The following is a 12,055-nucleotide window of genomic DNA, read 5'->3' as shown; positions in this document are numbered from 1 at the left end:
GATATTGGCCAAATGTATTAAACGAAAAAGTGTCAACGCTTTAAAGACATTAAAGTATTTTTTCAAGATATTTAAAAATGTTTGCTAAATGGTTAAGAAAAAATGCTACTCGTATAAAATCAAAGCCTGAAATGAATTCAAAGCCTCTAAAGTTATTAGTATTTAGGCTATAAAACGTCAAGCTAAAACAAATTAATTTAAAAGCGAAACTGCATTGTTTTCCCTTCTAAGAGAGGAAACTGTTACTCCGTAATTTATGGTTATACAGCTAGAAGCAAAACATGCTTGAAGCGGTTCGTGACATATCCTGGGAGAAACTCTAATGCTGTGTGCACACCAAACGCTCATTGCATTATCGCTCTAGATATCGCTTGTGGGATGTTTTTCGTGTCATTTGCGCAAATAAAATCATCGTGTAATGCTTTTCTCCATTTTCTATTACAACCGGACATGTCAACAAGTTCTTCGTCATGCAAATTTTCCGCTCAATTTAAATTTGATTTCGTTTCTATTTATGTTCCTGTCAAAATTTCATTAGTTTCCGGTTTTTGCTTTCATTCCTTGAACCGGTTCAGAGCCCTGCTTATAAGTTTTGGGTCTGTACTAATTTTCTCTGTTTTTTATAATAAAACTATATTTATATGAATATTTTTATTCATCAAGGATGCATTAAATTGATCAAAAGTGACAGTAAAGACATTTATAATGTTATAAAAGATTTCTATTTCAAATAAATGCGGTTCTTTTGAACTTTCTATAAATCTGTGAATCCTGAAAAATAAAATATATGACAGTTTCCACAAAAATATTGTGCAGCACGACTGTGTTCAACACTGATAATAATCAGAAATGTTTCTGGAGCAGCAGATCAGCATATTATACTGATTTCTGAAGATCATGTGACACTGAAGACTGGAGTAATGATGCTGAAAATACAGCTGCGCATCACAGAAATACATTACAGCTTAACAGATATTCACAGACACTTTTTTTTTAATTGTAATAATATTTCACTGTTTTTACAGTATTTGGTGAGCAGAGGAGACTTCTTTCAAAAACAAAAAAAAATCTTATTTATTCCAAACTTTTGAACAGTAGCGTTTGTGTGTGTGTGTGTGTATATATATATATATATATATATACACACATTTACATATATATTAAAATACTAATAATAATCAACATAATCATAACAAAAACAACATCAATAATCAAAATAATAAGAATAATAAAGTAAAGCTGTTAATCTGAGTAGAATCGGTCACCTGTGTTGTTGTCGTAGAATCGGATGTGTCGGTCCTCCTGTGCTGTGATGGTGATGGGCAGCGTCGGGTGACTGAGCACTTTATTAATCTGACACGGCGCATCTGAACATCAAACACATCAACGTCAGAGAGCATCATGGGACTTTACCATTCATTGATGATTAGACTATTATGATTCCATTTATTGAGTTTTCTGGATAGGCTTTTTATGTCAAGTATCTATAAACTAAAAGGGATGTTGACACTGTGTGACAAGACAAGTTTCAGTTTACAGAGTCAAGAAACGTTTCTGTTTTCACCGAATCCTGTGGCTAAAATCTCAGAAAGTGCCTGTGAAGTACCGGGTATTCCGGCGGCTTGCGACTCGAGCTCCAGCACCAGCTGTCGGGTCTCCATGTTGAAGATGCCCATCCTGCCGTTAGTGAAGGCCGTGACCATGTGAGCCGGATCACTGCACACCAGATCCACCGACGACGGGACGCCCAGCTCTGAACCGCACAGAAAACAGCTCATTCATGAGTCTGTACTTGCACAAAATTCACTGCTGAGATCATCTTAACATAATCACCAATCAAAGACAAAAAAAAAAAAAAACACAATTCATAAACTAAACTAAAATAAACCTTTTTAAAAATCTGATGTGCAGTAAATTGTTCTTTATTTTTTAAAGACTATTCATTTGGGGTTTGTTTCAATGCTGAAATTCATCATGAATGACAGTAAGAAAAACAACAACAAAAAAGATCATTAATTCATTCATAAAATAAATATTATTTTTGATGAATTACAATATATATATATATATAGTAAAATATTTGTAGCTAATAAAATATTAATAACTATCAAAGTAGGTGTTTGTCCCAAAAAACAAAACAAAACAAAACAAGTAAACCATTATTAATGTTTAAATTAATTATAAAATATTTAAATAATTAAGTGAATTGTTAGCAGCTATACTTAAAAAAAAAAAAAATCTTTATTTTATTTTGGGGTCTATTTTAATGCTAGAATTAAAAATTTTTTTTTAAATACAATATTCTTTCTTTGTGAACTGATGTGTAAATTTTTTAAGATTGTCATTTTGGGGTCCATTTTAGTGCTGATATCATCTAGCCATCATCATTAATTAAGGATCAAAAAGGTTCATTTATTCATAAAAATTAAATAAAAAAATAAAATACATTTTCTATCATCTAAGTCATGAATGACAGTAAAAAAATGTATAATAAAATGAAATAAAACATATTTTGAAATAAAATATATTTTGATGTGGGGTAAATCATTCATTAATTCTTTAAGACTTTGTTATATTTGGGTCAATTTCAATGCAAAAAAATTAAGAAAGAAAAATTAGTGCGTTAACGCATGCGATTAATTTTTCACAATTTTTACAAATATTTAATGCAGGGGCGGAGCTTGGGTGCTGCTTCTGTCTCTTTTTTCTTGACAAGAATTGCGTTTATTTAGACGTGCAGCATGTCTTTACGAGCACATCAAACTGGACACTTTTCAGACGCGTGATCCAACTTCGATCCAAACGAGCGCGGAAAGGGTAACGAGGTGACGAGGAGCTTCAGCAGAACAACAGTGAACTGCGATCAGATGAGATGTCGTCAGGCGTATGTCAGTAAAAAACAATCTGTCAGCTGTTATACTGTGCTCGTAGCACAAGCTCTTCTCGCGCTGTAGCCCGTTTCATTTCACATTAAAGCGTGAATGAAACTACGAGCATTCAGTGTCAGATCCACATCACGTTCAGCTCTTAAAGTAACAGCAGCCCAATAACCTAATAACCAGCTGCTGTGAATCTGTTCATCAAAGATCAAAAAGCAGCACACAAACGTAAACAAAGGTGTATGTTTGTAGAGTAATTTACAACAGCTTCGAACTCGGCTCAGCCAATCAGAATCAAGCACCGGAACTATCCCGTTTTATAATAGTTGTTTTGGGGTGTGTGTTTAGTACCTTTGTTCTCGTTGAAGACAGCAATGGCGGGCGTTGTATCCGCTGCGCTCCACAGCCTCACCGTCCCGTCGGCGGAGCACGACAGCAGTCTGTGATGAGCCGAGCTGTAGACCAACCCCCAGACTGCATCTGTGTGTCCCGACAGCGCCCCCCGCAGCACCGACGGCTCTACAACAGACACACATTTTATTATTTTATTTGGACCCACAAGACGAGCAACAAAAACTGAATCCAAATGACAGATAGACATGGCAAGCATACATTCACAAGTACTTATATTTATAACATTTAACACTCAAGGATAAACAAAACATCTTCGTTTCCATATTTGCAACAGCAACCTCAATGACAAATACAGAGTTTACAATTACAATGTCAGGAGTGTTTGGAATGTTTTTGAAATAGTCACTTTTAGATGTGAGCCTGCAGCACAAAAGCAGTGTTAAGTCGCTGGGGGATATTTGTAGCAATAGCCAACAATACATTGTATGGGTCAAAATTATACATTTCTCTTTTATGCCAAAAATCATTAGGATATTAAGATCATGTTCCTTGAAGATATTTTGTTAATTTCCTACCATAAATTTAATGTTTGATTAGTAATATGCATCGCTAAGAACTTCATTTGAACAACTTTAAAGATGATTTTCTCAGTATTTAGATTTTTTTGCACCCTCAGATTCCAGATTTATTAATAGTTGCATCTCAGCCAAATATTGTCCTATCCTAACAAACCATACATCAATGGAAAGCACATTTATTCAGCTTTCAGATGATGCATGCACCTCAATAAAAAAAAGATCCTTATGACTGGTTTTGTGGTCCAGGGTCACAGATGTGTTACACACTCACTCACTCACAGACACACACTGACGTCTGCAGGGGAACAGGGACGTACCGTATGAATCGTATGGATCGATGTTGGGGTTCGGCGTGTTCCAGCACTGAATGGTCCCATCCAAACCGCCGCTGAAACACTGATCACCGCTGGAGCTCATCACCACACACAGAACCGGACCCCTGACACCAGACAGACCAGAACAACATCAGACACAGACCGCATTAGGACGGTTATTAGGGTTGGGTATCGTTTGAATTTTATTGATTCCGATTCTTATCGATTCCTAGTTTTGATTCCAAAAAGACAAAAAATCTCAAGCAGGACAATTAAAAAAAAGTCAAACATTCATTCTGTGTCTTTCTGTTGAAGCTGAATAACACGAGCATCAGCAGCCTACAGAACACTTACAAGAGGAACTTTTGCCTATGCTTTTAACAGAAATACCACAGCAAAAACAACAAGACTAATATTAATTTCAAATATTAAAGTGTTACAGACAAGTAAACAGTCAGTAATAAAACAGGAACAAACATATCAATTAGCAATAGCATAAATAAATACAACTGAACCATCATTTCAGGTACAGAAACTGTCATTAAAAGTTTAAAAACACTGCATAGTTTTCATAAAATATAGATTAATAAATTAAAGTTATTTGAGTGATTTGGTTTTGTTCTCTGATTAACATTAATGACAGGCAGGGTGTTTATTAGGCTGCTGTCTCTTTAACACAGAACGCACGCAGATCTAAAAATACTGTACTTGTGCGTTTTCTTTCCATTTACGTTCACTTAAGACAAAAAACAGCTGTGTTTATGATGATATACTGATGTAGTTTTCTGCACACTGGTCGATAAATATGAAAGTGTGAGCATTCACACGTACCTGTGAGCCCTGAACGTGTAGATGGGCTCCACATCCAGAGCGGCGCACCTGAAACAACAACAACCGGTTACACGGACCGACCCGAGCCAAGCACAGGGTTATTATCCTTAACTACAACTACAACTATTACAACATTTCTGAAATAAAATTACTAACTTAATGCTGAAACTGAAATAAAAACTAATTAAACATGAATAGTATTGTATAAATAGTACTATATAAAAAAAAAAACATGAAAAAAGCTGAAATAAAAAGAAATGAAACCTAAATAGTAAAAAAAAAAAACTTATAAAAAAACCTGAAATAAAAAAAACTAATTAAATGTAAATAGTAGTGCTGTCAAACGATTAATCACGATTAATCACATCCAAAATAAAAGTTTTTGTTTACATAATATATGTATGTGTACTGCGTATATTTATTATGTTTATATAAAGACACACACACATGTATATATTTCAGAAAAATAGGTTATGTTTATTTATTAAATATATTTATTTATAATATAAATTATATGAATATAGACATGTAAATACAAGCAAATATTTTCAAAATATATACTGTATTGCATGTGTGTATTTATATATACATAATAAATATACACAGTACACACACATATATTATGTAAATAAAAGCTTTTATTTTGTATGCGATTAATTGTTTAACAGCACTAGTAAATAGTTATATTAAATCTAAATGGTAATATTAAAAAAAAAAAACACACTGAGAATTTTTTTTGAATAAATTAAACCTAAATAGTAATATTAATAAAACACGAAATGAATACTGAAATAAAAATAAATTAACTAATAAAAAGCTGATATAAATATTAAAGGGATAGTTCACCTTTAGTTAGTCCCCATTGACTCCATTGGAAGTCAATGGAGACCAGCAACTGAAGCTGAACTATCCCTTTAATGTTTAACTAATTTATTTAAAAAAAAACTAATAAAATGACAAAAGCACAAAACATTAAACTGAAAACATTCATTCAAATATTAATAAAAACCCTATATAATGAACAGTTTAATGAGACTCTCACTTCTTGGTCGGGGCGGTTTTCTGCAGGTTCCACATTTTGAGCGTGTGATCTTCAGACGCGGTGATCAGAACCGGCTCGATGGGGTGAAACGCAAGACCGCGGATCGAATCGAAGTGGTTTCTGAGTGTGAACTTGGGGTTCCACGTCTTCCGCAGGGCGTCTTTATTATTAGTGATCTGAGAAAAGCAGGAAACACATTCACAAATACAGCACATTTCTACTGAAATTAATACCAGCTGTCATTTTAATATCTATTCATTGACTCATTATTCAATCAGACTATGTGTATTAACTTTAAAAACATGCCATTTTTGACATAGTATCAAATACAATATATATTTATATATATATATAAATCAGCATACTACAGCTGCAAAAAAACAATTCACTTAATTAAAATATTAATAATGTTTTGCTTAAATAGTTTTGGCCGAGCGCCACGGTTATTACAGGTAACTAAAATTAAAGCTAAAAGCACAAAACTTACTTGAAAATAAAATAAACATGAACTAAAATAAAATAAAGTATCATCTAACCGCTTTCATTATGATTATAAACACGATCAATCTGATAAAAGTGTTACATTTTTAACAAAGTAACAATCATCCCATGAACCCATTTTAATAAATGTTTCATTTTTTAAATGTTTAACTTCAAATGTTTTATATTTATGAGAAATATAATAAAAACTAAATAGCTAGAGAACTAAAATGACGAATATAAAAATAAAAACTGATTCAAAATATTAATAAAAACTATAATAGTATCTCAATAACGAGATCAAAAATAATGCTTTTCTTATTATATTGAAATTTATTTTATTTATTGTTTTCATTTGAACTTTAGTGTAATTCTTTTGTAATTTTGTTGAGTTTTTAAAAAATATAATTAGATTTTATATAATATATTTTAAAGTATTTTATATGATATAGTTTGTTATTTAAGTAATTCAACAAAAATAAGAAGTCTTGCCTTTGAAACAAGCTGAAATAAGTTTTTATTTAAACTTGAACTAAATTTATGTATTTATTTAAACTTTAAAATTCAAATGAAAGTGGAAATTGTAAAAATAAAAACGGATATGCATCATGATATTTACATACATTATAATATACGATACATATTATAATATTAATAAAAACTATAATAGTATCTTTTACTTTTTCTTAATATTTTGAAACAGATTTTATTTTTATATTCTGTTTTCATTGTAATTTTTTTGGTGCAATTTTTATTAGTTTTTAGTTGTTTTTTTATTATTATGTTTATATAGTTTTTTTTTGTTTTAGTTATTTTAGTACTTCAACTTCAAAATGAGAAATGTTGCCTTGGCAACTAGCTGAAATTAAATAACTTTTGATTTTTTTGTTAAATATTGTATTTTATTCCAGTTAAAGTGCATTTAGTTTCCAGTATGGAGAATGTTTTTATCGTGTCTGGACTCACGTCGTAGGACAGATTCTCGGCCTCGTTGGCCACAGTGAGTCCGGCCAGTTCTCCGAGACCCAGCTCGCTCTCCAGCGTCTCTTCTGTTCCCATGATGAAGGACTTTCCCGAGGACGGGGGGAACGTCAGGGCTTCGACTGCAGAAACACACACACACACACACACACACACACACACACACACACACACACACACACACAAACACAAACACAAACACAAACACAAACACACAAACACAAACACAAACACAAACACACATCAGCGTCCGCAGAGGCTGAACTGGACCATGAGTAGGGTTGGGTATTGTTTGAATTTTATTGATTCCTAGTTTCCATTCCAACAAGTTAAAAAATCCAATATATAAAAAAAATTATTCTGTGTCTTTTTGCGAAGCATTCTGTTGCAGCTGAATAACACGAGCATCAGCAGCCTACAGAACACTTACAAGAGGAACTTTTGCCTAGGCTTTTAACAGAAATACCACAGCAAAAACAACAAGACTAATATTAATTTCAAATATTAAAGTGTTAAAGACAAGTAAACAGTCAGTAATAAAACAGGAACAAACATATCAATTAGCAATAGCATAAATAAATACAACTGAACCATAATTTCAGGTACAGAAACTGTCATTAAAAGTTTAAAAACACTGCATAGTTTTCATAAAATATAGATTAATAAATTAAAGTTATTTGAGTGATTTGGTTTTGTTCTCTGATTAACATTAATGACAGGCAGCGTGTTTATTAGGCTGCTGTCTCTTTAACACAGAACGCACGCAGATCTAAAAATACTGTACTTGTGCGTTTTCTTTCTCATCTGTTTATCTTCACTTAAGACAAAACACAACTGTGTTTATGATGATAATGTGACGAGAGGGCGGGGCCGAGAGCCGTGGGAACGGAGCGAGGCCGGTGGAGTAATTGCGAATGCGCGACACCTGCGCCACTCACCGGTCTCGCTCTGTTCCCACGGCTCTCGGCCCCGCCCCTCTCGTCACAGATATACTGATGTAGTTTTCTGCACACTTGTCGATAAATATGAAAGAAGTCAGCTCCGGCTAGGAACAATCTTTCCTGCAGTGAAATGCACAGAACGGTTCGAGAACGGACACAAAAAGTTAAGCAGAATCGAAATGCACGCGTCTTATCGAATACCCGCTTCTTGGAAATTTTCCCTTTTTCCTTGCAAAGTTTCTAATAGTTGGTATATTATGTTGTGGAGTTTTAGAAGATATTAAGCAGACAGTCTACTAATACTCTAATGACTGCTAGTTGACATATAGTTGCAAAGTTACTTACTGTTAGTAGAACGACTAAAGTGGGCTATCAAAATAAAGCATTACCCAAAATACAACGTCAAACGCATAGAGCTTTTATTAACAAAACGAATAAAAATACACCATGCTATATGCCTAATATAAAATAACAGATAACTTACACAAAGTTTAAATAGGTATAAGTAAGGCTACAAAACTGAAAATCAGCAAACACTGGAACCAAATAAATAAGAAACTACTAAGAAAGCTTGGAGGCACGGCATAAACCTTGATGTAAAATAAAATAAATAAATGACACAAAGTTTAAATAAAGTAAAAATCAGCAAACACGGTGGAACCAAATAAATGAGAAACACATATAACTTCCAAAATCACCTTAGATAAACGGCAAAAGTTAACAGGTTTTTCAAAATCCAAAATATTGACAAACAGGCTCTTTTGCATCGCGTTTGTAAACTAAATCATCCGCCGTCGTCTTGTGTTTCTCACCCCACTCTTCTTGTCAGTCAGCTCGACTCGCTCTCCTCATGAGATAATGTAGATCCTCATGTAGTGTCTGTTCTCTAACTGAACTAAATTATTTTTATTACTATAAAAAAATCAAAACCATGGTGGGGATGGTGCCGCGGTGGACAAGTGACGTAACTGTTGTTGAGGCTAAAAGGTAACACTGTAAACTGCTGTGGTATTTCTGTTAAAAGCATAGGCAAAAGTTCCTCTTGTAAGTGTTCTGTAGGCTGCTGATGCTCGTGTTATTCAGCTGCAACAGAATGCTTTGCAAAAAGACACAGAATAAATGTTTGACTTTTTATCTTGTTGGAATGGAAACTAGGAATCAATAAGAAAGCAGTCATAAGTCGCCGGGGTATATTTGTAGCAATAGCCAACAATACATTGTATGGGTCACAATTATCCATTTCTCTTTTATGCCAAAAATCATTAGGATATTCAGTAAAGGTCATGTTCCATGAAGATATTTAGTAAACTTCCTACCGTAAATATATCAAAACTTAATTTTTGATTAGTAATATGCATTGCTAAGAACTTCATTTGAACAACTTTAAAGGCGATTTTATCAATATTTTGATTTTTTTGCACCCTCAGATTCCAGATTTTCAAATAGTTGCATCTCATAACAAACCATACATCGATGGAGAGCTTATTTATTCAGCTTTCAGATGATGCATAAATCTCAATTTAGAAAAATTGACCCTTATGACTGTTTTTGTGTTCCAGGGTCACATTTGTATAGCGAACTTCTTGCAGGCTACCATTTTGAATACATTTTCAGTCTCGCACGAGAACTCTGATCTCAAACATGAGCTTGCGTTATTTCCTTATCAGTTCTCGTGTGCGTTTGGTTGTGAAATGTAGTTTGCGGACCAGGCAGAGTTGTCGGCGATTCTTCCAATTGTAAAGTCATGCAGTGTGTAACCTCCCGTCGCCGATCCATCGTGCAATGTGAACTAGTGGTCGACCGATATTTTGCATTTTTTTAAAAATATCGGCATCGGCCGATACGTTTTTCTGTTTACGTTAACAGTTCTGTCTAGTAATTACGGATAGAAGTCTCTCTAATAATCATATAGAAAGGTTAAACAAAGGAATTCAAATGTATACAAAAAGTCTTATAATGATTGCTTTTATATTATTAGTAATAGAAAGGCAAACATTATAATACTTTCTTGTTTACTGACAGCATTGAGCAAATACGCATTTATATCATTTAAACAAATCTTTGAATGTCTAATAAACATCTAATTTCAAAAACCTTGCAAACTTAGTCGGATCCAGCTGTGAGATCTTGTGAAGTGTGTATGTGTATCCTGCATGATGGCGTGTACTCTGCGTGACGGTCGGTCTGTGTGAATTGAATGCGGATCTAAATCAGTTTTCTACATTAATCCAGGAGAAAATCATATAATAAACACTGCTATACAGGAATAAAATTGTTGTATTACTATATTACATAAAAATGCATACAATTTTATTTTTGTAAATAAATAAACAAAAATGTTTTTTTAAAGATTTTTTTTATCTAACTCAATTTACAAAATAAATAAAAAAATGTAAATTAGATAACAACGTAATTGAATATGTTGATTTTATTGTCATCTAGTCAGAATTTCAATGGTTTTCTACCTCAATCCAGGAGAAATACAGACAATATACAGAAATAACATTTTTATATTAATATTATATTCAAATGTATTAAATTGTATTTTTTAAATAATTAAACAAAAATTTAAATAACAATTTTTACAATGTTTAAATTGTTTTTAATCAAATACACTTATTTTAGAATTCAATACAAAAATAATACCAAAATTGTTCAAACGAAACTAGTGATAAATCAAAGGCAGTGCAATTTTAGTATCATTGAGATACTGCTATAGTTTTTATTAATATTTTAAATTAGATTTTACCTTTATATTTTCTGATTTCATGTTAATTTTAGTTAAAGTTTTAGTAATTTTATTGTGTTTTTGTCATTTTTAGTAGTTTATTTATTTTTTTATATATCAAGTTAACAAACAAAATGAGAACAGTTTTTTGTTATTTCAGTTAACACATGTGGTGAATTTTATTATTTTTTTAGTTAGATTGAGTTAACTGTAACTGTGTCCAGATCTGGGCATCTCTGGTCTAGGCTTAGGGTTCAGTTTAACTTTGCTTTCCTGGTCAAAGGTGGACTGTTTTCTGACTTGGCACGATAATAAATCAGTCAGAATGAAATGGCAAAGAAATGAAGCACAGGAATAAAACTCAGAGAGGAAAAATTAGAGTGATAATTGATAAAGTGAGCAGCGATTGCTGAAGACCCATCTGAACTTTCTTACAGTGGAAGCAAGGAAGGGGGCGGAGCCTGATTTATACACACCCCATTTGTAGAGGGGCGGAGCAAACAAGCCACACCCCTCTCAGAGCACCAGCATAAATGCAAAGAGAGCAACAGAAATGAGCAGCTGAAGAACAAAATGAAGAAGGGGAACAGAAACAGTAGTTGTGTGAGAGATGCAGCTGGATCCTAAAAGAAAAGATGATGGGAGGAACAGAAGAACACAGGAGCGGATGACAGGACGGATGAGCGACGGGGAGGACTGAAGAGAGCGGCTGGATTTTTGTCAAACTAGCCAATGCTTTTAGAAAGAAATTATACAGGTACATTAGAAGAAACTAGTGATAAACCGATATATCAGGTCAAATGAACGGCTGACTCTGACATGATCAGCAACACCTGATAACTTCAGACCAAATGGTTTCCATTTTTAAATATTTTTTAAATTAATATATAAATGTGTGAATCTCACAAAAACAAGACGTGTTCGGAT

The 12,055-nt window shown here is 33.1% G+C and overlaps 1 protein-coding gene across 1 annotated transcript in view; it reads right to left on the bottom strand.

Annotated features, from left to right (window-relative positions):
- LOC107564757 (striatin) overlaps positions 1–12,055 on the bottom strand; it is a 59,290-nt gene that overhangs the window by 5,234 nt on the left and 42,001 nt on the right. Inside the window, exons 9-15 of the mRNA XM_016249909.1 lie at positions 7,445–7,603; positions 5,999–6,174; positions 4,957–5,004; positions 4,129–4,250; positions 3,231–3,398; positions 1,607–1,753; positions 1,266–1,367 (exon numbers count right to left, since the gene is read on the bottom strand). Of these exons, the coding sequence (XP_016105395.1) occupies positions 1,266–1,367; positions 1,607–1,753; positions 3,231–3,398; positions 4,129–4,250; positions 4,957–5,004; positions 5,999–6,174; positions 7,445–7,603 (922 nt within the window). The remainder of the gene's footprint in view (positions 1–1,265; positions 1,368–1,606; positions 1,754–3,230; positions 3,399–4,128; positions 4,251–4,956; positions 5,005–5,998; positions 6,175–7,444; positions 7,604–12,055) is intronic.

This window comes from Sinocyclocheilus grahami, unplaced genomic scaffold (assembly GCF_001515645.1).
Source record: "Sinocyclocheilus grahami isolate Dianchi unplaced genomic scaffold, SAMN03320097.WGS_v1.1 scaffold959.1, whole genome shotgun sequence".
NCBI classification, from domain to species: domain Eukaryota; kingdom Metazoa; phylum Chordata; class Actinopteri; order Cypriniformes; family Cyprinidae; genus Sinocyclocheilus; species Sinocyclocheilus grahami.
The sequence above is the reverse complement of the archived record's forward strand: the minus strand, read 5'-3'. Positions and strand labels throughout refer to the sequence as shown.